The following is a 27,478-nucleotide window of genomic DNA, read 5'->3' on the forward strand; positions in this document are numbered from 1 at the left end:
TCCCGTAGTCCTCTGTACCTACCTTTCCCTTCCTAGAGCGAGCTTCCGCGCCACTCGGTACTTCAGAACCACTTATCATTTTCCTTAGGCTATCTAAAGCTTCAAGTCTTTTTCACATCTACTTTCTTTTCCTTCATAGCACCTATCTATCCATGCATCCATCTTTTTTGAGACAGGATCTGATGTATCTCAGGCTTGTCTCAGACTCACTAATCCCAAGTGCTGGGATCGTAGTCGAGGGTCACCAGGTTCAGTTTATGCAGACTGTGGGAACTGAACTGAGGGCTTGGTGCAGGCTAGGCAGACACTGTACCAACTGAGCTACTGCCTCGGAGACAGACCGCTGGTTTGTTTGTGACTGGTCTCATGAACCCCAGGCTGGCCTCAAATTACTGATCTTCTTGTCTCTACCTCCCAAGTACTGCCACTACAGGCATGCATCACCAAGCCTAGCTGGGGAACCTTGAGATCATCTTCTTTAACCGCTTCAGTTCACAGATGGGAAAACTGAGGGGGGTGGGTGGGTTTAGATTGCAGACACCCAGATAATTGTGGATACTCAGGCAATTGGGATCAAACTTCACAGACCTGTCTGGGAGAGGCTCATAAAAGGCCACCTCTCTAACGCCATCACTACATGTCTGCAAGCCACCACTGTTCCCATTTCATGGTGGGGGCAGGAGTGTCTCTTTGGGAGCAGAGGTGCCAGTCAGCTGACAAAATGTGAAGGGAGGGCTGGAGAGGGTGGAAAGCCTATCCCTGAAACAGTTATTCTGAGGCAGCTGGGGATAATGGCTGGTACAGAAATAACCCAGCCTCCTCACCCTTGTTTCAGCCCTCACACCTCTGTCCTACCAGAGGTGAGGCTAACAATCAATAGCGATGAGCAGCACTCACGTACACACCAGCTTCTGTCTCCTAGGGGCCTCGCAGTCTGATGGAGGAGGTCAGCTAGGGACCTCAGGCTGTGAAGCACTAAGTACCTGGGTTCGGGAGCTCAAAGAGAGTAGGTCCTCAGAAGAAAAGAAACCCCCTGAATAAACTCGACAAATGCATGCAAGTTATTTAGTCCACAAGTTCAGAGAGGGAGGCAACACGGCCAGTCTTAGTGAGTGGAAACATCAGGAATTTTAGAGAAGGCAAGAACTAAAAAGAAGGGGTTTGACCAAGTTTTGGGTTTTTTTTTGGGGGGGGGGCGGTATTGACTATAAAGCCAAGTGTTTGCTACACAAGAGAGAATTTTGAGACTCCACAGGAGAATTTTGATCAAAAGGAGAATCTACTCCAGTATGCATAGCAGAAAGAGTCCTGTGTCTGTTTGGAGGAGGAAACGTGTGCAAATAGAGTGAGGATGAGGGTAGATTGAAAGGCAGAAAACCCTATGGTATTCTGGATAGGTAGCTCTGCGTAGGAAGGGACAGGGCCTTGTTCTCTAGAGGGTTATTACCAGCTTTTCCTAGATTCTAGACCGTAGAGTCACGCCCCCTACGGTACCCAACTTTTGCTAGTCTAAACTCCAAGTTTGAGGTGGAGAAGCGCTGCTGGAAATCTAAACCTAGACCAGGGGTCCGGGCAGAAGAGACTTCAGTTCCCAGGATGCTTCGCTCTACAGCAGGGAAGGCGGCGCATGCTTCTTTGAAGAAAGCAAGGGACCATTCGGCTAGCCTCTCTCGCTAGGCGTAGTGCGGGAAAGCTAGCACAACGCCATCTTCGGCTGGGTCAAACCAACCGCTTGTATGCTTGATGGGGCGCTCATGTTCTGTCTCGTCACCTATTACAGGTTCTTGACGAAAATGCGCTCCCCTGTTAGAACTCTCACTACTAAGCTTTACGATGAGAACTCCAGTTCAGCTCCCCGGTCTCCCACCCACCCGAACGCTGCCCGATGACATAGAAGAAGCCAGCATGGCGGCACTCAGCCAGCGCCTCCGAGGGCGGGCCGGCTCCACCCTTTCCGGCTCCGCCCGCCTCTGGTTGGGAGGGGGCTTCCGCTTCCGGCATTGGAGGCTGTAGCCTCGCTCTGGTCCCTGCGGCTGGCGGCCGAGCCGTGTGTCTCCTCCTCCGCCGCCGCCATATTGTCTGTGTGAGGAGAGGGGAGCGCGGCTGCTGCCGCTGCCGCTTCCAGCGCAGGTACCGAGGGAGCCGTGGGCTGAGGTCATCGGGGCGCGCGGGGGAGCCCCGGCCCAGGCAGCAGGGCGAGGTCGCCCCGCACGCTCTCAGCCGCCTCCCGGGCGGCCTGTCGCCTTCCCCTGCCCCCCTCGGCGCACACAGCAGCCGAGGCCCCTGCAGCCCATCCCGGACGCTCGCGGCCGCCCCGGAGGGCGCAGAGCGAGGCAGAGGGCTCGGCCGGGGTGAGGGTGGGGAGCTGGCTGTCAAGACTCCGGGTTCTTGCGGGAGGGAGGCTGGACTGGGCGGAGACTCAGGGACAACTTGGAGGTGGGGTGGCGGAAGGGGGAAGGGAGCTGGGGGGCGCGCGCGCGCGGGTGCCGGGGAAGCGCACCGAGGGATTGGGGCCTGCAGGGCAGAGTGGCGTGGATCCTTGGCGCCGCGCGGGGCAGCAGCGGAGAGGGGCCTTCTATGGTTCCTCTGGGCGGGGCTGAACTTCCTACCTGCAGACCCGGTGCAAGGTGGAGGGGGCCCCGGGGCGGGGTTGTTGGTGAGGGAGGGCGAGGGGAGCGCGACTCGGGGCCGGCCGACCAGGTGGATTTGGGCTTGAGGGCTCCTTGGGGGCCTGGGTGGAGGAGGAGAAAGGTTGGCTAAGAGTATACATATTAATGACCTTTTGAAAGAAGAGTACTTTCGAATTTGTTTCTTTGATTTTTGCAGTGTTGGAACGGATCTCGATTAGGCCGGTGATGGGTGAAACTTCTGGAGTTTGTTTTGGGGAAGCAAAAGTCAAGAGTTGGGAGAATTGCTGCCTTGTCTTTGCTTTTGTGGGGGAAGAAAGTGTTCTGAAAAGGTGACAGGTTATTTGGGAAGAGCTGATTTTCTTGTAACTGTTAAGATCTTTTGGAAAGGGCCTAGGGGAGAAAAAATGAAAACCAAAGTAGGAAGGGAAGATCCCCGTCTCCGAGAGTTGAAGACCTCACTTCTTCCAATAACTGGCTGTATAGGCCAGTGGCAATGAACTAAACTTCCCTAGGTTCTCAGATATCAGAGGCACTGACTTAGCCGTGTTACCTAAACTCTGTAGGCTTTGTTCTCCTACTTGTAAAATAGTGGTATTTCCTAGCTTGCAAGTTGATGCTAAGGAGTGTCTAAGATAGTTTGTATCAAGCGTTTACTAGACTATGTAGCAGACTGTAAGAGCTCAGTAGATCTGACTTGTTACTAACGGGGCTAGTTGATGTGTTCAGAATTTCTCCCATCTACTGCAGTTTATTGTTAGGGATCACTTCAGCATCCATCTTTGTAGTTATTACAGATCAGTTGGTTATAATTGCTTAGTACACCTGAGGCTGAAAGTCCAGGACAGACACTAACTTCCCTGTATGTCGTCTTGAAAAGTTCACCTGTGGCAGTCCTACCAGGGCAAGTTTGTCTTCCTTGACTTTGAAATATTTCGTTTGTTATTGGAGGAGAATATGTAACTTGAAGAAAGAAGCAAAGGGTTGGATATTTACTTAGATTGGTTTTATGAATAGTTGCAAACTTAGGTTACTCTTTGGCAACTTTTCTTTGAAACAAACTAAGCACACCATACCTGCTTTATTTTGGCTTTTATGGAAAACAAGAACAGAAAGTCAAGTACTCAAGGGGGATCATGAACCAGTTTCTGGGTTACCTGGAAGTTGGAATTTGGATGAACTAGGTAACATTTCCATGGTATGCTTTTGGTTCTTGCGCCCTGTGTTGCTGTTTGCTTGCTTTTGTGTTTTGAAACGTGTGTCTTGAGTCTGCTGGACTCAGCCTTCAAAAGTACTGGAATTATAGGTGTGATTACCACATCCAACTTCTTGGTACTGGATTTATCTCTGAAAATAACATTTTGTATGTGTGTATATATTCATGAGTATACCTTTTTGTCTGTAGGTGAATGTGGAGGCCAGAAGTGGATGTCAGGTGTCTTCCTCAGTTGTTCTCTGCCTTTTTTATTTATTAAAGTTTTTTTTTTAAAAAAAATATTTGCTTATTTACTTGTTTGTGTATGTATGTCCATAAAGGTCAGAGGAGAATATTTGATGGATCTCCTGGAACTGGAGCTACAATGGTTGTGAGCACCATGTGAGTGCTGGGAATTGAACCTAGGTCCTCTGGAAGAGCAACCAGTGCTCGGAACCACTAAGCCATCTCTCCAGCCCCTTAATTAATTTTCTTTTTTTAAAAGATCTATGTCTGTGGATTGTTGGGTGATGGTGATACACACCTTTAATCCCAATACTCTGGAGGCAGAGGCAGGCGGATCTCAGAGTTCGAGGCCAGCCTGGTTTACAGATCGAGTTCCAGGACAACCAGGGCTACACAGAGAAACCCTGTCTTGAAAAACAAAAACAAAAAATTTGTATCTTGTGGGGATATGTGTGTGTACATGAATGCTGGTGGCCAGAAGAGGGTTGGGAACTTTGGAGCTGGAATTATAGGCAGTTGTGAGCTGCCCAGTATGTTTAGTGGGAACTGAACGATCAGACCTCTACAAGAGCAATACTCATTCTTAGCTGGTTTGCTATCTCTCAGCCCCTCTACCTTATTTTATCTTGAAACAGGGTTTCTGTGTGTAGCTCTGGCTGTCCTAGGACTTGCTCTGTAGACCTGGCTGGCCATGAACTTGGAGATTCGCCTGCCTCTGCCTATGAGTACTGGCATTAAAGGCGTGCACCACCACTGCCACTACCACCCAGCATTTTATTTTATTTTCCTGAGACAGTATCTCACTAAATCTGGAATTCCATGATCTAGCTGGACTGGTTGTCCAGCCAGCCCCAGGGATCCTCTTGTTTCTCCTTCCCACCTATGCTGGGATTTCTACACCTGACTTTTTATGTTGATGCTGAGGATTGAATTTAGGGCTTTGTGCTTTTTGGTTTTTTGAGACAGGTTTTCTCTGTGTAGCTTTGGTGCCTTTCCTGGATCTCGCTCTGTAGACCATGCTGTCCTTGAACTCACAAAGATCCGCCTGCCTCTTCCTTCCAAGTGCTGGGATTAAAGGCGTGCACCACCACCGCCCGGCGGCTTTATGCTTTTATAGCAAGCACTTTACGAATTTAGCACCTCCTCAGGCCTGACCAAAACATTTTTACATCTTACAGTCATTTAAAGACAAGGAAGACTTTATTAGAAATTGGATTTAAGCCAGGTGGTGGTGGTGCTCGCTTTTAATCCCAGTACTTGGGTGGCAGAGGCAGGCAGATCTCTGAATTTGAAGCCAGCCTGGGCTACAGAGTGAGTTCCAGGACAGCCAGTGCTACACAGAGAAATCCTGTCTTGAAGAAAAAAAAAAAAGAAAGAAAAGAAATTGGATTTAAAGCCTTAACTTGGGGCAGATGATACCCCATCTGTGTGTGTGTCACCATATTTTGATCTACACAATCTGTAAATATACTATTATATAGTAGAAAAGGACTTTACAGGTGTAGTTAATGTTAAGACTCTCTGAAAGATTTTGTTTTAAATTATATGTATGTGGGTACTTATGGAGGCCAGAAAGAAGTGTTTTGAGTCCCCTGCAGTTAGAGTAACAGACAGTTGTAAACTGCCTGGTGGGGGTTGCCAGGAATGAAATTCAGGTCCTATGGAAAGAGCATTACCCACTGAGCCATCACTCCAGCCCCAAAAATCTTAAAATAGGAAGTTAACCTGGATCCTGGCTTAGTCACAGACTGATTACATGAGCACTTAAAATCGGTACTTTTCCCAGCTGTATTAGATTGGTGTATGGGGAAATCAGACAAATTTAAAGCATGAGATGACTTCATTCCGTGCGTTTAGATACGGCTGCAAAGAGACTATGAGAGGGAATGTGGGTAGCCTCTGGTGTTCGACAGCAAGGAAGTGGAGACCTCAGTCCTCCAACCACAAGGAGCCGAATGCCAACATCCGAATGAAGTTAGAAGTGGATCCTCTCCAGAGATCCCAGAAAGCAAAACGGCGTTCATATAACTTCATGTTGGTCTTGAGACCCTAACCTAGACAGGCTTACCCAATTTGTATATATATAAAACACAAGAGAATAAATTTGTAATGATATAAGTCACCACAATTGATGGTAATATGGTGTAGCAGAACACTAGATTAGATTTTGGTACCAGGAGCAGGGTGTACTGTTACCTAAACATAGAAGTGGCAGTGGGTGGAGGCTGGAAGAATTTTGAGGAGTATGATAGAAAAGACCTAGAACAGATTGTTAGTAGGAATGTGGATGTTAATGACTTCACTAGTGAAGACTGAGATAGGAGTGAGTTACATGTTACAGCAAACCGAGGAGAGATGACTGGCCAGTAAATTGAGCAGAAGTTATATCTTGTGCTTTTGTGGAAGGCAGAGTTTGTAAGTTGATTTGCAAATAAACTTAGATTTTTTTTTTTAACACTTAAATATTCTAGCAAAATGACAAAAGTGAAAGCTTGCTTTAATTTTGAATGTCTTTGTAAGGGAGTGGACGACCTCTGTGAAATTAATGAAAGCCCCGTTACATTCTTGATAATTTTATGCCTATAGGAACATTGCTAGTGTCCACTGAAAGAAGTAGGAAAAATTAAAGAGGATTGTTGAACTAGTGTTGCTTTTCATATAGAGGGGTGTGTGTGGGGTGTGTGTGTGTAGTGTGTGTGCGCGCGCGCGCCCCTCCCCCCCTCTTACCTCAAGTGGAACCAAGAGCCTAGGGGATTGGGACACAAAACAACAGAGGATTTTCTTTGGGCAGGACATGGAGTGGATTTGGGATTTACTTTTGGTATATTTCTTATATTTGTGTCCCAAATGTTTTAGTTAATATATTGTAACCCAGAATATTTTATACCTAAATTGAATGATGAGGTTTTGTTGCTGGTTTTTGTTTTGAGGTAGGATTTTGCCATGTATTCCTTGCTAGCCTAAAACTCACTACTCCGGGCTGGCTTGGAAGGAGCTTGTTGAGTAACCTCACAAATGCTGGCATTACAATTGGAAGCCACCACTCCTGGCTTAGATTTAGATTTTTCTTTTAAACCTGGAAGCATTAGATGAGACTTTTGGACTTTGGGTTGATGCTATAGTGGTTTGAGACCTTTGGGAACTTAACTTGGTATAGGATGAATGTATTTTGTGGGTAGGAGAATATAAATCTTTGGAGGCTGGAGGATAGACTATAGTAGATAATGACCCCCTAAAATGTTGGTACCCTAATCCCTAGAATATTGTTATGTGGCAGAAGGAAAACTATTTAGGGCAGTGAGTGGTTCTCAGTCTAATATAGTTCCTTGTGTTGTGATGACCCCCAACCATAAAATTATTTCTATTGCTACTTCATAACTAATTTTGCTACTGTTATGAATCATAATATGCACCCCCTCTGAAAGGGTTGTTCAGTTCCCAAAGGGGACTTGACCCACAGGTTAAGAACTGCTGATGGAGGGACTTTTAAGGGACTCAAAGGATTATTCTGTCTTGTTTTTTTTTCTCCCCTGGAGCTTTAGTCTAAGCCATGGGTCCTTAAAAAGCAAGGAACCTGCTGGATGTGGAAGTCCATGCCCTTAATCCCAGCGTTCCAAAAGCAGAGACAAGTGAGTCTTTGTGTTTGAGGCCAGCCAGGACTATATAGTGAGACTTTTTTTTAAGCCAAGAACTTTGGGTGGAGTCAGATATTTCATCCTGCCATTCTGGGAGCTGGCAACAGGGAAATTATGAATGCAGCAGCCTTGTGCAGCAATGAGAACCCTAGCTGACAGTCATCAACGGCGCCAGATCTCCAGTCCTACAGCCATAGGAAATTAAGCCAATAACCTGAATGAGCTGGGAGTAGATTCCTCCCAGAGCTTCCAGCCAGAAAAATAGCTCGTTGATACTTTGAGTTTGGCCTAGTTGGACACTCAACAAGACCCAGTTAAGACCATTCTGCTTTTCTGACTTACAGAAACTGCTATAATTTGTGTTTTGTTTGTAGTAATTTCTTACAGCAACAATAGAAAACTTTACACTGGCATTTGCTAGCTTTATTTCAGAACGTTAGGGTGGTGATTCTTTAACCAACCAGTTCTAGATGATTGTATGCCTCCGTGTAGGGGCTGAGAATTGAACTAGAGTTCTCTTAACCCAAGTGCTCTTAACAACAGCTGAACCATCTCTCAAGCCCTTGATGTTTAAATATTCTGTTCTGTCCTTAGATGCAGTAAGAAGGGACTAGATAACCTGCTGAAATGCTGGTTATAGTGCTGAGTCACTTTGGCAACGTCACTAAGTTGATAGTGTCTGTCTGCCCTCTTACAGTTCAGCTCACTCAAAGTTATTTTCCCTGCCATTGTCATTTGAGGTTAGATTAAGCAATCATATCTACAAAATGTAGTTTGTTTATTTGTTTTTGAGAAAGGATCTCATTCTGTAGCCCAGACTTTCCTGGAACTCACAGTGATTCCCTGCCTTGCCTTCCAAGTGCTGGTATTACATGTGGGATCCACTGTGCTCCTTGGCTTTCTTCTTTAATGGTGTTCTCAAGTTGGAATCATAAGATTTGGACTAACTAAACATTAGAATAGAGAGTAAGACCATCTCTTTCATTGAAATACAGTTGACAATGTTTTTCAGGGTATGAAGGATTTTTGAGATTATATGCTTGAGTTTGGTTTTTAGACTTTACAGTAAGGAAAGGGCAACCAAGAAGGTTCTAGAGCTGTCCAAAGGATCCTGGTCAAGGCAGTAGTCATGGCTTTGGACCTGTATTCTCTGATTACCCTAAAATACTTGGACTGTAATTAGTTCTTTCTGCCTACTTCGTCATTGAGTCATTGGAAGGATTAGTTGAGAGACTATATAAACACATTTAGCATGATACCTAGCACAGAAGATGTCTCCAACATATTAACTGTTTATAACATTAATGGTAACTTGACAACTTGACTGTAGATAATATAATTGCAGAAACGTACATCTAATGTGATTTGCCAAGGACTGTGGATATCATTCTATATAAATAAAACACTGATGGCCAGTGACCAGGCAGGAAGTAGGTGGCCAGGCAGGAAGTAGGTGGGACAAGGAGAGAGGAGAATTCTGGGAAGCGGAAGGCTGAGGAGAGAGACACTGCAGCCACCGCCAGGAGAAGCAGCATGTCAAGACGCTGGTAAGCCACCAGCCACGTGGCAAGGTATAGATTTATAGAAAGGGGTTAATTTAAGATAAAAGAACAGTTAGCAAGAAGCCTGCCACGGCCATACAGTTTATAAGTGATATAAGCGTCTGAGTGATTATTTTATAAGTGGATTATGGGACTGCGGGGCTTGGGGAACCTGGAGAGAAGCCCTCCAGCAACAAAGGACTTAGCATTGTTAGACTTTAATTAATAATGCTTGTAATAACTGATTTAAAATCATAAGAAAGACATGGTGGCGCACAGCCTTAATCCCACTACTTAGGAAATAGAGGCTGGTGAATCTCTGTGAATTCAAGGCTAGCTTGGTCTACATAGTAAGTTTTAGAATAGCCAGGGCTGCATAGAGAGAACCTGTCTCAGTCACAATTCACTGAGTCACCAGGGTCAAGTTTCTTGCACAAGAATAATAGCTGCTTAAGCCTAAATTTCTTTGGACTCATAAGATAGATGATTTCAAAGTGGCATATTTAGTTGTTGCCTAATGGATACACACACACACACACACAGGACATGCGCGCGCACAGGCATACCCAAACAGTCACAGGCACACACACACACACACACACACACACACACACACACACACACACAGAGGGCAGGGTGAGCAGGTCTAGAGAGAAGTGTAGGCCAACTAGCTTTATTTTATTTATTTTTTGTTTCCTTTGGGTTGGTTGGTTTGTTTGAGTCTCATTATGTAGACCAAGCTGACCTCAAACTCATGGCAGTCCTGCTGCTGGCCTATGAGTACAGGAATTTGGGTACAAACCACCATACCTGACCCTGTTAGCTTGTTTAATTTTTCTTTTTTGTGTTTTTCTTTGTTGTTCTCTTATTTGTTTATTTATTTATTCATTCATTTATTTATTTATTTTAAGGTAGGGTCTCATATAACCTAGACTGGCCTTGAATGTGCTGTAATTACAGGTACTCACCACTATGGCTGGTTTATGTCCCACTGGGAATCAAACCTAGGGATTTATGCATGCTAGGCAAGCACTCTACTGTAATCTGAGCTTCATTCCTCAACTCCTAGCTAGCTAGTTATTTGAATGAAGAAATTCCTCTAGAATTATTAAGGAAAAGTGGCTGTTTAGGTTATAGATAGAATGTGTTTGTGTTTTTGAGACAAGTTTTAACTATGTAACTGATTGGCCTGGAACTCACTATGTAGATCAGGTTGGTCTTGAACTCAAGAGATCTCCTGAATGCTGGTGTTGAAAGACTTGTGCCACCATGCATGCTTAGCACTCCTTTCAACTTTTTTTAAAATTTTTTGGGCATATCTCTTGTAGTCCAGGCTAGTCTCAAATTCACTAAGTATCTGAGGGTGATCTTGAGCTTCTGCTCTTCGTCCCTCGACTTCCCAAGTGCTGGGATTATAGGCCTAAATCTTATAATTTATATGTGTCACATCTCAAATGCCCCCACTTCATTTGTTCTTTTAACACTGTGATCTTAGGAGTTTTTCTGAGGTTTTTTTTTATTATTATTATTAGCCGAAACGTTTTAGTATGGTTGGAAAAGTGAACAGTTGGATTTTTTTTCCCCACAGAAAAGAAACAATTGATAATTTCTAGCCAATATTTAAATATTTTGTTACACATCAGAATCCAGCAGTTGTTGACCAAACATGTTATAGAAATCAAGGGTTGAGTCTTTTAAAAAGTTTGAGGTAATAGATAATCACATCACAAGATAAAGCTAGGAGTGGTGGTGGTGTTATTGGTTTCTGCAAATTATGTGTCTTTTAGTGTTAGATAAAAAACAAACCAGGGGCTGGTGCACGCCTTTAATCCCAGCACTCAGAGGCAGAGGCAGGCGGATCTCTGTGAGTTCGAGGCCAGCCTGGTCTACAGAGTGAGATCCAGGAAAGGCTCAAAGCTACACAGAGAAACCCTGTCGGGTCCCCCCCCCCCCAAAAAAAAAAAAAAACCTACTTAACAACAGTTGCTATGGTGGGTGAGCTCTTTTTACATTGTAATGTTTTCTTACATGAAAAAATACATTGTTACTTAAAAATTTTAGAAATAAGTGTAATGGTTAGAGGAATTTTATAATTTGTATGTGTCAGATTTTATACCTTTTTCATCTGTTCTTTTAACACTAAGTCTTGTGAGGATTCTTTTTGAGTGATTTTTATTAGCTGAAACATTTTAGTCTTAGAAAAGTGAGCACTTGGAATTTTTCTAGTTATGACTAATGCTCTAATGAACATTTCTCAATTTAGATATCTGATGTTCTATGAATTTTAAGAAAATCACCCTATTAAAAATGAATGGGTGGGACTGGAGAGATGGCTCAGGGCCTGAGTTCAACTCCTAGCATTCACATAGTGGCTCACAACCATCTGTAACTCCAGTTCCAAGGCATCTGATGCCTTCTTATGGCCTCTATGAACAGAAGATAAGTTCTGGTAATATGTGCCTGTGAGATAGAAGCCAATCTACATAGTGTAGCTAGAGTTTTCCTGCCTTGCCCACAGTCAGGACAAATCTTTGTCACCCGCCAGTCCCACAACCTCTCAGACTCAACCAAGTAAACACAGAGACTTATATTGCTTACAGTCTGTATGGCCGGGGCAGGCTTCTTGCTAACTGTTCTAATATCTTAAATTAACCCATTTCTATAAATCTATACCTTGCCACAGGGCTCGTGGCTTACCAGCATCTTTACATGCTGCTTGTCCTGGCGGTGGCTGGCAGTGGCTCCTTCTGCCTTCCTGTTCTTTCTTTTCTCCTGTTAGTCACGCCTATACTTCCTGCCTAGCCACTGGCCAATCAGTGTTTTTTTTATTGACCAGTCAGAGCAATTTGACATACAGACCATCCCACAGCACAGCCAAGTGCAGACCATCTCAGACACCTGCACTTAGGCCGTGGTCCTAATCATCCTCTATGCGGACCTGCTAGGTAAAGCCACGAGGAACCCGAGAACGGGCTCCCACAGGACATACAGAACATCCCACAGCAACATAGTGTGTATGTATGTGTATATGTTTGTGTGTGTATAATATATAGTATATATCTACAATTACATAGTATGTCCTGTCTCAAGAAAAGATACTCCCTCTAAAAAGGAGAGAGGGTAATTTATTAGAAAATTGTGTCACTTTTGTATCAGAAAGTATAAAGTAGACATTTGGACTAGTCCAAAGATATTCATTCAGCAGCTCCTGAATGCTTGCCATACTTCTGGCAGGTATTGTACTAAGGACCTCTAGATGTCCTTGCCCTCAACTTCACAATTGGCTGGCATTTTGTCATAATAAATATACTGTATTTTCAGCTTAGTAGCTTTTGGTGGTGCCATGAGGACCTTCCTTTGCCCTGGGTATAATTTCTAATATAGCTGTAGGAACTGGATGGGAGAGAACTGGATTTAGAATTAGCTGAAGTTGCTAGGGGTCAGGAAGGCTAGGAGGCTAGTAGGAAGAACTCTACTCTTGAGAGTTGAGGATCAAAGCTCCACAGCCTCTCAAACTTTGATTTTTGTCACCTCTACAGCTGGAGTAATAGCTATATGAGATGACTTACTATTCTTCAGCTTCTTCATCTGTAAAATGGGGATAGTACCTTACACCTCCGAGGATTCTTGTGAAGATTATTAATGAAATCACCAGTTGTTATCATGTTGCTACTCTTTATTCGTGATTTTCACTTTCTGATGCCAAGAGTTATTTTTTAGAGAGATTCTTGACTTGTACATCTTGTTTCTGGTATGGCCTGCCAGGTGAGTGAGATACTGAATTGCTGTTTAGGTGTGGATCAGTAAGTCAGTCACACCCAGTATAGGTTGCCTCCCTTACCCAGGGACAGACAGATCTAAGATTCTTCCTTCTTTCTTTCTTTCTTTCTTTCTTTCTCTCTCTCTCTCTCTCTCTCTTTCTTTCTTTCTTTCTTTCTTTCTTTCTTTCTTTCTCCATTTATTCATTTATTCATTTATTTGCTTGTTTGTTTATTGATTGATTGATTCTCCATATCTATGATTCTCTTGTTTCTAGATTGAATTAATCTTGTTTCAGACTCAGGAAGAGTTCTAGGTTTGTTCATATGTAGACATCATGGCCTCTGTATCATGGGGATCCTTGAGATTGAACTCAACAGCCATTTGGCTGGCCCGATAAGACTCTTTGTTTACAAATGCTTTTGTTTGTTTTTAAGATGTGGTCTCACTGTATCTCTGACTATCCTGGAACTTGTTTTATAACCAGGTTGGCCTTGAACTTGGAACCATCCTACCTCTGTCTCTTAAGTATAAGGCTTACAGGCACATACCTCCATGCCTGGCATAAGTCATAAACTTTCATTTATTTTTGTTTTCTCTCCTTTTTGGGTTGGGGTTTTTGAGACAAGTTCTTGGCTTGTATAGCCAAGGTTGGTCTTTAAGGTAATCCTTCTGTCTGATTCTCCAGCATGCTGAGATTACAGGGTAAACATAATGCACAGTGAACAGCATGTTTTTTGGGCTTGTGTTGCTGTGGGTTGAACCTAAGGCCTTACGAGGTAAGTGCTCATAGTTGAACTGTAGCCCCGGTCTCCAGACTCTTTTGTCTCTTTTTCTTTTGGTTTTTGTCTCCGTGGGACTGAAGGTTGGACCTGTGGTTCTGCACATACTAGATAAGCACTCTTCCCAGCACTCATCCTTCAAAAAACAAAACTTGGAGGGCTTGGGGATTTAGCTCAGTGATAGAGCGCCCTTGAAGACCCTGGGTTCGGTCCTCAGCTTCGGGGAGAAAACAAAAGCTTGGTAATCAAAACAGTGAATTTTCTAACATGTTGAGGTTTTTTTTTTTTTTTTCCTATGTACTTCAGTTGGAGATATTTTATTTACTTTTATTCATCTGTCTATCTGACCAGTTTTCCTCCCAAAATATTACATTCCACACTTTTGATGTACTGAAGAATTTTCAGGTAACATTCCTTAAATATCCACTGGCAGCTACCTGTGTTCCTCTGTAGTTAACGTGTAGTTGTGTTTCTGGTTTTTAGTTTTTTTGTTTGTTTGTTTTTAAATTTTTAAATTATTATTTTATTTTATTTTTCTATTATCAGCTTTATACAGTACAAATACTTATCCTAATAGTGAAATGTTTCACTGAAGCTTGCCAAGTGATTGGGTAAACCCAAAACTTATTATAAGCCACAGTTATCCTAGGGTCCCCCCTGCTATGTAGCCTCCCTGGATCTGTGGGTTGCAGCCTGATTGTTCTTTGCTTTATATCTAGTATCCACTTATGAGTGAGTACATACCATGTTTGTCCTTCTAGGTTTGGGTTACCTCACTCAGGATGATATTTTCTAGTTCCATCCATTTGCCTGCAAATTTCATGCTGTCATTGTTTTTCTCTGCTGAGTAGTACTCCGTTGTGTATATGTACCACATTTTCTTAATCCATTCTTCAGTTGACGCATCTAGGTTGTTTCCAGGTTCTGGCTATTATGAATAATGCTGCTATGAACATAGTTGAGCATGTGTCTTTGTGTTATGATTGAGCATTCCTTGGGTATATGCCCAAGAGAGATATGGCTGGGTCTTGAGGTATATCGATTCCCAATTTTCTGAGAAGAGGCCATACTGATTTCCACAGTGGTTGTATAAGTTTGCACTCCCACCAACAGTGGAGGAGTGTTTCCCTTGCTCCGCATCCTCTCCAACATAGACTGTCATTAGTGCTTTTGATCATAGCCATTCTGACAGGTGTATGGTGGTATCTCAGAGTCATTTTGGTTTTTTACAGCCATCATAGTATGACAGTTTCTAGAAAACTTGTGCTAAGGTGACCTTCATACATCTTTAAAATGAAGGTTCTGTTTTAAGGTGCCTCTCAAACATCTATTCCTCACCTTACATCTTATATAACTCAAGACAGTAGTTTGGGTTTTGTTTTTTCTTTTTTGAGACAATCTCACTATGTATCCGTGGTTGGCCTAGAACTTACTATATAGACTAGACTGGCCTTGTATTCCCAGAAATCTGCCTGCCTCTGCCTCCAGAGTGCTGCGATTACCATGCATGCACTACCATACCCAACATGGCAGTGTTTTGGGTAGCTGTTAAAAAATCAATTTGCACATAGTACTCAGGAGGCAGAAACAGGTGAAACATGGTAAGACCCTGTCTTTTTGTTTGTTTTGTTTTTGTTTTTGTTTTAAAAGGTCCGTTTGTAGAGTTTAAGGGCCTGGTATTGGATTTAGTAAAAGAGCCTGTTTAGGTCCTGAATCCTAAGTAGATTTGGATTCAAACCTATTCTTTTCTATTTAGTCCTTTTGTAATGGGGGGAGGGGTAGACAGGTTATTTAACCCCTGAACCTGAAAGTATTTATCTCATGCCACACTGCTTTAAGAGACATTCAAATGGTAGCATGATTATTACAGATGTAAATGCTGAGTTCTGCTTTAGATTACTTTAGGTCTCAAAGTTTTCAGTCCTTAGGTTCCAGAGAATGGTGGCCAGTGGGATTAAGTTTCACACTAAGACTCATTTTGCCTCAGTTGTCTGATCAAAAGATAAATAGACAGGTGATGACTTTTCTGCCCATTGGTTAAGTTTTTAGGATAGAATTATGTTAACAAAATAACTTGGTTTCTTTTCTTCCTTTTTTAAAAATTGAAATAAATGATCAACTTTGTTGGAAGACACCCCACTGTTGTGTCATTTATTTAACATTGATACTGGTTTACACAGAGGACTCATGCTGATTTTTTTGTTTTACCATTTTTTATAAGTTTGTTTTAGGTTAGAAATACTTTGCATTGCCTTTTGAAGCAATGATGCTGTATAATTTGTAGTTAGGAATAAAAGCAGAAGGCCCATTTGTGTGCTAAGATTGTAATCTAAGGAAAAATGTCCTATGGCTTCCTCCTTCAGTAAGTTGTATTATTGTGACCCTTTATGGAATTAGATCTTACTTTGTAGTCTGACTGACTGTCTTGGAACTTGTGATCTTCCTCTTGAGTGGTAACATTACAGGCATGTGCCATCATGCCCAGCTTTAAAGTGAATTTTTTGCAGAGATATGCTGGATATCGAACTAGGTCCATATACAAGTATTCTATCACTGAGCTACATCTATAGCTATTATAAATATTATATTCAAAAATCGGGCCCTTAATAGGACCAGAGAAATTTTATTGTTTTCAACAGGAAGTTTTCTTAGTTTAGTGTGCAGTTGCAACTTTGGAATTTAAAGGTCAAAGAAAGCCTGGGAACTGCCAAAATTCTAGTTGTTGATTTTATTAATCTTTTTTGTTGGTGGTGGTTTTTTGTTTGTTTTGTTCTGTTTTTTTGAGTCGGGGTTTCTCTGTGTAGTGCTGGCTGTCCTGGAACTCACTGTATACCAGGTTGACCTCGAACTCTGAGATCCACTTCCCTCTGCTTCTGAAGTGCTGGGATTAAAGGCATGCTCCACTACCCAGCAGTTTTATTAATCTCTATTTTTTCCTCAATTTAATTTCCCAACACAGTTTTTAAAAATTACATTTATCTATTGTGAGGAGGGGGCACCTCTTTCTACCATGTTGATTCTGGCAGTCAAACTCAGGTTGTCAAGGCTTGGTGCTAAACATGTTTATCCTCAAAGCCATCTCAAGAGCTCTGTTTATCTTCTCCTGTATCTGTGCTTGCACTGTCTGGGCACACTGTGCAGGTGCGTGTGAGTGTTTAGGCTGGAGGGTCTTACAGTATTAGCACCTCAGCAGCGCCTATCAGATGTAGCACTATAGGTAAGAATTCTGGCTTTGGGCCATGGTGGCGCACGCCTTTAATACCAGCATTCAGGAGGCAGAGCCAGGCAGATCTCCGTGAATTAGAGGCCAGTCTGGTCTACAGAGTGAGTTCCAGGAAAACCAGGGCTACACAGAGGAACCTGCCCGTCCCACCCCCCCCCCCCCAAAAGAAAAGAAAATTCTGGCTTAAACTAGGCATGGTGGCCTAATGTGTTTGTAATTACAGCACTTAAGAAGTCTGAAGCAGGAGGACTTGAAGGACTAGGACAGCCCAAGGCTACACAAGGAGTATCAGACAAGCATAGGCTACAGAGCAAGAGCCTGTTCAAAATAAATAAATAAAATAAAGGGGTCATGGAGATGTGTCAAGTAATGGGACTTAAGTTCTGATGCCCAGAACCAGGTAACTGGAAGGCAGAGCCAGGGAATTCCCATGAGCAAGCTGGCTAGTGAAACTAGGTATATCAATAAGTTTTGGGTTTAAGAGACCTGGCCTCCAAGAGTAAGGTGAAGAACCTTGGAGGATGACTTCTGACATCAGCCTTAGGCCTAAGGCTGTGTAAGGTGTAGTGTATGTAAGCTAGAGCAGTCTTGCTCAGTTGTCCCATTGTGCCACAGAGTAGTGTTTTCTCTGTGTCTAGAGTGTTTAAAATTTCAGTAATTGAGTCTCTTAACAGAAAAGATTCAAGGGACCAGCTAGTCTTAGGATAATTTTTGCTTTCATGTTTAAAAAAGACCATTTTAAAGAACCCCAGAAGTTCAAATAAATCTCTTGCTGTGTGTGCTTCAAAAGAAAGATATAGTTTAAAAGTAACAGTAAGAAATGACTTAAAGCTGGATACTTGTTCTTTCTTTAAAAACCGAAGTTCTTTTAAGATGAGGAAAAAAATATAGTTAGCTTCTATTAAACTATTGTTGATGCCTGACTAGTTCTGAATGCTACCGTATCTTCTCTGAAGCTCACATTTTGTAAATCATCCGTCCAATTGGGTATCCTGTTGGAATGTAACTTAATGCCTATTCTACATTGTCTTCCTCTCTTTTGGAATGAATGAGATAAGATGGGCTAAAATTCTCAAATTGGGCTGGAATTCAGGCTCAACAGTTGAGCACTTACTGCTCTTCAGAGGATGCAGGTTTGATTCCCAGCATGTTGTGGCAGCTTGTGACAGTAACTCCAATTCCAAGGGATCTGACACCTGGCTTCCTCCAGCACCAGTTATGCATATGGTACACATGCATGTAGGGGAACATTCATACACACAGAATAAAAAGAAATCTTTAAGAAAGTAATAAAGGGCTGCGTAGTAGTGGCTCACGCCTTTAATCCCAGCACTTGGGAGGCAGAGGCAGACAGATCTCTGAATTCGAGGCCATCCTGGTCTACAAAGTGAATTCCAGGAAAGCCAGACTGTTACACAGAGAAAGCTTGTCTTAAAAAAAAAAAAAGTAATAGAGGGACCAGGTATGGTAGTGCATACGTTTAATTCCAGCACAAGGAGGCAGAAACAGGAAGATCCCTGAGTTCAAGGCCATCCTGGTCTACACAGCAAGCCCCAGAACTATATAGAGAGACCTTGTCTCAAAAAACCAAATAAGAAATAAAGGGACTAGGGAGTTGGCTCAGCAAAGAATACTGTTCTTCCAGAAGACCTGGTTTGATTCCCAGTACCCACATGGTGCCTCACAGCCGTCTGTAACTCCAGGGACTCCTATGTCCTCTTCTGACCTCTGAAGGTGCTAGGCACACACATGCAGGCAAAACACTCATACGCATAAAATAATTTAGAAAATCAAATTAACTTTTTAAATTTGAGGCAGTGTCTCATGGAACCCATATTGACCTCAAATTCACTATGTAGTCAATGGTGGTTTGTTTGTTTAAGTTTTATTTCTAGCCAGGTTTGGTGACCCACGTCTTTATTCCCAGTACTTGGGGCGGGAAGCAGAGGTAGGTGAATCTCTGAGTTTGAGGACAGCCAGCCTTATCTATACAGTGAGTTCTAGGATTGCCAGGAAGTAACTCTGTCTCAAAAAGAAAGTAAAAATAAGATTATTTTTGTTTTATGCTTGTGTTTTCTCTGAGTGTATGTATGTGCACCATGTGCATGTAGTGCCTGTGGAGGCCAGAAGAGGGTGTTCAGATCTCCCCAGAACTGGAGTTACAAATGGTTACAGATGGGTGCTAGGAACCAAACCTGGGTCCTCTTTAAGAATGTTTTGTTTTGTTTTAATTTCTTTGGGTGTTTTGACTGATGTATGTCTCTTCTCTGTACCACATGCGTACAATGCCCCTCAGTCCACTGAAACTGGAGCTACAAATGGTTGTGAGTTGTCATGTGAATGCTGGGAATGGAACTTGGGGCTTATCAACCACCAAGCTATCCATCATCTCTCCAGCCCCTGACCTTGAGCTTCTAATTTTCCTGCTTCCTCTTCCCAGATACTGGGGTTATAAGTATAGGTGGGAGCCAGTAAACCTGGGTTTATGTGTTGCTTTGTGCCTTCTAAACAAGCATTCTACCAACTGAGTTTCAGATCTCCCTTCCTGTATAGGAGTCATTGAGACACATAGCAAGACATCCCCCCCTTTACTCTCCCTCCATTCCTTTCCTCCCTCTCTCCTCTCTCTTGACCTTGCTTGTCAGGTTTCCAGAGGCTGCCTTAAAATAAGTTGAGATGTGATTTAAAAAAAAAAAAAAACCCTCCAGTACAGCTTTATTTCTTCACTTGGTCGTCTCCGTGTTCACTCTCAGCCTAAGTGTCTTCAGAGTCCTGGGTTCTTACGGAGGGGTTCACCTACAAGACTACCTACCTTACAAGATGGGACTCTTGGCTTTGGCTTATATCAGAACAAAATTTTAATCTTCAGGGACTAACAAAGGTCTTTCAGACTTGCTTGCTTATTTCCCTGGGTCCTATTTTCTTTCCACTTTTGAGTATAATTGAGAAGATTCAGAGAAAAAACCAAGGAGTAGAATGTGCCCAGCATATTCAAAGCCCTGGGTTTAACTGCTAGGACCACCCCTAGTGTCACTTTGTTTTTTTTTAAAGGGGAGAGGTTGCTTTTCAAGACAGGGTTTCTCTTTGTGTCTCTGGCTGTCTTGGAACTAGTTCTATAGACCAGGGTAACCTTGGACTCCTCAGCAATCTGCCTGATGTGCCACCATGCTGGCCTAGTGCCACTGGAAGAAAAGGCAAGTTTGTATGACTAAGATCGGGCTTGTTTTCTTTTTCTGGTTTTGTGGTACCAGGAACTGAATTTAAGGTCTTGTGGGTGCTGTGCAAGCTCTTTACTGAGCTGTAATCCTGGCCCTTATTTGACTGAATTTTGATCTTTGAATTTACAATGAGGCGAGCAAGTACAAATGTCCTTTCCCTGAGTTTTCCACAGATGTTACTGCCTCACTGCAGCAGTGCTTAGGTACTTCCTCACAAGGTGGCTTTTCTTTCAACCTTAGCCCTGCATGAGGAATCAGTAGTCTGACTATACTCAAACTTTTGTGTTTGTTTGGCTTTTTTGTTTTTGTTTTGTTTTGTTTTCAAGACAGGGTTTCTCTGTGTAGCCCTGGCTGTCCTGGAACTAGTTCTGTGGACCAGGCTGGCCTTAAACTCACAAAGATCTGACTGCCTCTGCCTCCTGAATGTTGGGTTTAAAGGCCTGCACCACCACTGCCCATCAAAAATGAAGTATATCTTAATGTTATGTGTCTGCTAATTATTCTATAAGATCTCCCAGATGATTAGGGTTAACATAAGATAACATAAGATGTAAAAATCAATTGATAATTGGTGACTTTCTCCCCATTCTAGATTGTTTTAGCATGCCTTTGTAAACAGTGACAGTGCTGTTGTATCTACCCTCAGTGCTATTTTTATCTTAAAAAGAATATCCAAACATTGCCTTTGGATTACAGGCTACTTTGCAGAATAAGTATCAGTTTTAGCACAACTGGGATATTTTAGCATTTGAAATCATTATTATTAGTAAAATGGTTTTCCTCCAAAGTGCTTTGAGAAAAGTAATTTGTCTTTCTCCATTTTTTTTTCTTCTGCAGTTTGAAGAAAATAGGTCTGAAACAAGGTCTTAACCAAATCTGTCTCTGAACACAGTGACTGCCAGATCTTCAAACATCAAGTTCAGCTTTGTCCGCCAACCTGTCTGACATGTCGGGACCCGTGCCAAGCAGGGCCAGAGTTTACACAGATGTTAACACGCACAGACCCCGAGAATATTGGGATTATGAGTCACATGTGGTGGAATGGGGGTAATTATTTCCATTTACTTCACTGTACTCACCCACAGTGCTGTATCTTGTAGATCTGTTGAGTAGTTCATGTTAGCAAGCGTTCCCTGACCCCTCCAAAGCTCAAGGACAAAGCCGAGCTTGTTTTCTTGGGGCTACAAGTTTATTACTTTGCAGGTTGGTGATTTGGCAAGCTCAGTTTTTGGGTTTGCAGTCTCAAAGTCATTGTGATTCCTTCTCTGGCTTATATATTTTGTGCATGAGGGTACTGAGAAAGACTTAGCTGTCAGCTTGCTTTCAAGCTTTAAGGTTAGGGCTTGCCTGGGCTTCTGAGTTAAAAGCTAGCACTGAAAATAGGTGAGAGATTTTGAAGTACTTGAGAGACTTTGAAATCACCAAATTTAATTACTTAAGGTATTTTGGAGGTCAGAGTTCTGTCCTGTGGTGATAGTAAAGGAAGAAATAGTTCTCTAGAAACAGAAACTTCTTTTGAATGAGAAGCAGGATTTACCCTTTATCCTCTCCATGACCCTAGTTATATGCATGATGGAATGCAGCCCAGTTCTATCCTCAAGAGCTGTGGCTTCCTTCAACAACCATGTTTACCCTCATAGTTACCCATGAGAGGCTTTGAACATTTGAACATTTGCATTTCCTGTCTGAACATGGCATTTAATTGGAGAGTTTTGTCACTTTTTGTGATAAAAGCATTTTGATAGTTAAGTACAAAATAAAGCAATTTGAAAAGGCCAGATGACCTTGAATTGGAGGTCAAACCTGGGCTATGTAGTATAAAATCTTTCAAAAAAAAAAATTAACTCCCATATATGGCATTTTATATCTAACTCCATATGACTTTCTGTAGTCTGTAAGTGGTTAAAACTGTCTCCCTTGCCGGGCGGTGGTGGCACACACCTTTAATCCCAGCACTCGGGAGGCAGAGCCAGGCGGATCTCTATGAGTTCAAGGCCAGCCTGGGCTACCAAGTGAGTTCCAGGAAAGGTGCAAAGCTACACAGAGAAACCCTGTCTGGGGGGGGGGGGGGGGGGGGGGAGAGAGAGACCTGTCTCCCTGAACTGTCATAGGGTATGGTTCCATTCTGGTATGCTATAATATTTAACAGCAAGCAATTTTTCTGCATATAAGGAGACACTCTTGGCTTAGAAATACCATTAAGAACTGTAGTACAAACCTATAAATGTTATCACTACTGATAATCTTAATAATTCTGTATTATCATAGACTTTGAACTCTAGGTACTATCTGTGTTTACTGCAGAAATCTTAGTCTTATCTTAAAAAACCAAATGCTGTCATAGCTCTGCTGAAATGATACTACAGAGCTGCTTTGAATGTTTACATGGTGCTATTTGCTTGCTTGTATTATTTTATATGCCTTTGTATAAGAGAACTCAATGAACAGAAAAAGATCTGATAGTATTAATATTGTCCATTATTCTTAGTTCATTATGTCTTTTCTTTCTCCTTTCAACTGCTTGAGAAAATGAGTGGCTGATAATGGTACATACTGTATTATAAGAATAAGTGGAATTTAGCCCTCTTCCCCCTATTACTTAGCATTAAACCTAGTACCTTGTAGATTGTAGATAGGTACTCAGTTGTTGAGGTATAACCCCAGGCTTTTTTTCTCTTTTTTTCTTTTGTGACATAGGGCTTCATGTAGTTCAGAGTATCCTCAAATTTGCTGTTTAGCCCAGGATGACATTGAACTTCTTTTTTTTCAAGACAGGGTTTCTCTGTGTAGCTTTGTGCCTTTCCTGGAACTCTCTCTGTAGCCCAGGCTGGCCTCGAACTCACAGAGATCCGCCTGGCTCTCCCCCCCCCCCCCCAGTGCTGGGATTAAAGGCGTGCGCCCACCACCGCCCGGTGACATTGAACTTCTAATCCTCCTGCCTCCAGCTCTCTGGAGCTGGGATTCAGGTGTGTAGCAGCACACTTTGGGTTATGCATCAGGGATTCATGCATGGTAGAGTGTTAACTGATCTTTTTGTTTTATTTTGGGGGTTTTTAAAAATTATTGCAGTTTATTTTTTTGATGTGGAGGCTGCATATACCACATGTGTCAAAGAAAAATTTGGGAGTTGGTTCTTTCCATGCACAGTATGGGACCAGAGTTTGAACTCAGGCCTACTAGCAAGGACCTTTGCCTTCTAAGCTATCTTGCCAGCCCATATTTATTTAAGATTTACTTATTTGATATGTATAAATGTTTTGCATGGTACCCTCAGAGATCAGGAGAGGAGATCAAATCCCCTGAAACTAGAGTTACAAATGGTCATGAACCACCATATGGGTGCTGGGAACTGAAGCTGGGTCCTCTATAAGAAGTGCTCTTAACCACTAATTCATCTCTCTAGCTTCTTTTTAATTTTTTTATTTTTTGGTATTTTGGTGATAGATTCTCATTCACTAAGGATGAACTTGAACTCCTGATCCTCCTGCCTTTACCTCCCAGGTGTTGGGATTTGATATTACAGGCATGTGCCACCAGCTTCACTTCATTTTTTTTTTTTTTCTTTTGAGATAGTTTCTTTGAATTCACTCTGTGGCCCAAGCAGGCCCAAATTTTGTGAACCTCCTGCCTCAGCCTCCCAAATAGCCTTGTATAGGAGGCATACATTACCATGCCTGGTGGAATTAGGCCTTACTGGTTTGTTGTTGCTTGCTTGCTTGTTTTTGTGGCAAGCTTTCACTTTATAGACCAGGCTTGCCAGTCCCCTTCCTGAGCCTCCTAAGTCCTGGGATTACATTTGTAGACCCCTGTAACCAGCCAGGCCTCCTGAAGGAACTGTGTTTATTGTTGGTTAGAGCAAGGGCCTCACGTAGGCAGCAGGGGATGAGGAAAAGTATTAACATCTGCCTTATTCTTTACTCTGCCTATGACCTCTAATGTCCTTATTAGTTAGCAGAGTGTGGGTAAACATGGAACCTCTGGTTCTGTAGGCACAGTTTTCCTGTCCCAACTGCCTACTCCCAAATAACTGACACAGAGACTTATATATTAATTATAAATGCTTGGCCAAGAGATCAGGCTTGTTACTAGCCAACTCTTACACTTAAATTAACCCACATTTCTTATCTACACTTTGCCACGTGGCTTGGTACCTTCTCTTAGCACGGCATGCCCATCTTGCTTCTCCTGAGTCTGCTGATGATTCTGACTCTGCCCTTCTTCCTCCCAGCATCCTCAGTTTGATTGCCCCACCTGTACTTTTCATCTGGCTGTCGGCCAATCAGTGTTTTATTAAACAAATTGAAGTGACAGGTCTTTACAATGTACAAAAGGATTCTTCCTCAGCAGGTTCACTATTTCTGATGTGGTTGCAAGCTTTATTAAATGTTAGGTCTTGTCCTGAAGGACAGTTGAGAATCAAACATACATATTTGGAATCCACTTGTAGACAAAGAGGCTTGATAAGAAAGGGCTGCTACCAGGTATAGTTGAACTGTAATAGTCGTAGATCATTTGTTGAGTTCAGTGCCAATATTGGACCAGCTAGTATGAAGCAAAAATATATACAAGTCAGTTACTGAAGGGGAAGTAGCGTGCTTTCGGAAACAAACATATATTTAAATCTCAATACAAACTAGCCATGTGTACTGTGCCATTAGATCAGGAATAGTGGGAGATTTGAAATAATACTTGAAAAAAGCTTAATAATAATAATTCTTTTTCAGCTGGGTGGTAGTGGCGGCGGCACACGCCTTTAATCCCAGCACTCAGGAGGCAGAGGCAGGAGGATCTCTGTGGAGCCAGCCTGGTCTACAGAGTGAGTTCCAGGACAGGCTCCAAAGCTACACAGAGAAACTCTGTCTTGAAAAAAAAAAAACAAAAAAATAATAATAATTCTGTTTCTTTTTAATGCTTATTGAGACAGAATCTTATGCAACCCATGCTAGCTTTGAACTATGTAATTGAGGATGACCTTGAACTTCAATCCACTTGTCTTTACCTCCTGAATGCTAAGAATATAGGTGTGTACCATGTCTGTTTACATGGTTCTGGGGGTTGAACCCAGGGCCATGTGTATGCTAGGTCAGCACTCTATCAGTTGAGTCATATCCCCAAATCCTATTTGCTACACACATAGTTTTAATTGGCCCAGATTTGTCGTTTAATGTAACATTTGAAATATCTCTTACTTGTAATACTTCTGCTGGTAATAAGAGTTGTCTGTCTCTTTATTTTTCTTTTCGTGTGTGTGTGTGTGTGTGTGTGTGTGTGTGTGTGTGTGTGTGTGTGTGTGTGTGTGTTTTGCTTCTCTTCCTTTCTTCAATAAGCTTTCTGTAAATTGCCCAGGATGACTTTGAATGCAGATCTTCCTGTGTTCACCTGCCAAGTGCTGGACTTAATAAGCATGTTCCACCATGCCTGGCAAAAATAGAGCTTTACAAGTTGAAAATTTGATATTTTGAAATCATTGTCACTTTGTTTTTACCCACAGAAATCAAGATGACTACCAGCTTGTTCGAAAATTAGGCAGGGGCAAATACAGTGAAGTGTTTGAAGCCATCAACATCACAAATAATGAAAAAGTTGTTGTTAAAATTCTCAAGGTGAGTACAAGAGAGAAATAATGTCAAACTTATTTGGAATGTGGCATCTATCCATATAGATGCCTTTTTATACATGTCACTTGAAAGATTTTTTTCCCCCCAGTAATTTAGTCTGCCTCTTACATTCTCTGAAGTCAACAGAACACCCAATGCTAGCTTACCAGATCAGACCTAAAGCAAGAGAAGAGATGGTTAGAATGTTGCAGAAGAGGCTGCTCTTCCCCAAGTGTTACCTAATATCCATTTCAGTTCGTTTTATGCTTTTGTTTTTAATAAGCAAATCATTACCTTTGCTTTGTAAGAATAAGGAAGGAAGCAGGTGCACATAATGTGGTATCACCATCTCCATTCAGCTATGTGAATGGTAGGGAGTAAGACAAGCCTGGAAGCACATGCATCAGAAAAAGGAATGGTCTAGGCATGTGACTCAATGGTAGAATACTGGCTTAAAGTGCATCAGGTCTTGGGTTTGATTCCTAGTGCTACAAGAAACGGAGAAAGAAACAAAATAACAGCTGGGAACATTACTCAGTAAAGTGTTGGCTGTGCAAGTCTGAGGACCTGGGTTCAGATCCCTAGTAACCACCTAAAAAGTCAGACATGGCTGTGTGTGCCTGTAATTCCAGTACTGGAAATTGAGAGGCTTGAGTATGTCTGGGACTTTCTGGCCAGGCAGGCTAATCACTCAGTAAGCTTCAGATTTAATGAGAGAGATAAAAAGACCCTGTCTCAAAGTATAAGGTAGCGCACTAGCAAGATGGTCCAATAGGTAAAGGTGCTTGCTGCCAAAATTGACAACCTCAGTTTAGTCTCTAGAACCCACATGGTTCAACTCTCCCTGTGTTGTGCCTTGAACTTAATTAAAAGTAAATAAATGTTATATAACATTTGTAACAAATGTAGTGGAGAAGCAATTGAATAGATGCCCAGTATTGACACACATGTATCCATGCACATGCTCCCACGCACACCCTCCCCAACAAAAGAAAAGGAGGTGGTTGCTTCTTAGCTGCAGCTGACTAGTGCCGTGTAGCAGTGCAAGTCTAGTGTCTCTTATGCTTTCTTTTGCAAAGAGAATTTAGGAAACAATATTTACATAATCTGATACTTTAAATTTTAACTCTAGAAGACTGGAGGGATGACTCAGTGCTTGAGGGCACTGACTGCTCTTCAGAGAATCTGATACCCTCTTATCACCTCTGAGGAGATCAGGAATACACGTGGTACACAGACATACATGCAATCAAAACACCCATACATATAACATTTTAAAAATAAATAAATTTTTGCCTAAGGTTTTTGAAATATTACTTAAGTCAGATTTAGCCAGTGGGTTGTCAATATGCAACTTCTATTGATTAATGCACTGCCTGCTGTGTTATATTACACTGGGGACTCAGCTCATTGTTCCTTGCCACAGAAGTGTCTGTTGCTACTGAGAAGCAGAAATTCCCAAACATTTTTCATTTGTAGCATTTTTCTTGTCTCACAAATTTTGGTAGACCAGGCTGGCCTCGAACTCACAGAGATCCAACTGCCTCTGCCTCCTGAGTGCTGGGATTAAAGGCATGTGCCACGACCACCCGCATCTCACAAATTTTTTAATTGGAGTCCACAAGCAAAACAAAAGCACACACACACCTAAAAAC

At 42.3% G+C, this 27,478-nt stretch overlaps 1 protein-coding gene across 1 annotated transcript in view; it reads left to right on the forward strand.

Moving 5' to 3' along the window:
• Positions 1-1,988: 1,988 nt before the first annotated feature.
• Csnk2a1 (casein kinase 2 alpha 1) overlaps positions 1,989-27,478 on the forward strand; it is a 41,899-nt gene continuing 16,409 nt past the window's right edge. The window contains 3 exon segments of the mRNA XM_037205296.1: positions 1,989-2,130; positions 21,064-21,273; positions 25,718-25,829. Coding sequence (XP_037061191.1) covers positions 21,173-21,273; positions 25,718-25,829 — 213 coding nt within the window. The 5' untranslated portion in view covers positions 1,989-2,130; positions 21,064-21,172.

The sequence above is a fragment of the Peromyscus leucopus genome, chromosome 4 (genome assembly GCF_004664715.2).
Source record: "Peromyscus leucopus breed LL Stock chromosome 4, UCI_PerLeu_2.1, whole genome shotgun sequence".
Taxonomy (NCBI): domain Eukaryota; kingdom Metazoa; phylum Chordata; class Mammalia; order Rodentia; family Cricetidae; genus Peromyscus; species Peromyscus leucopus.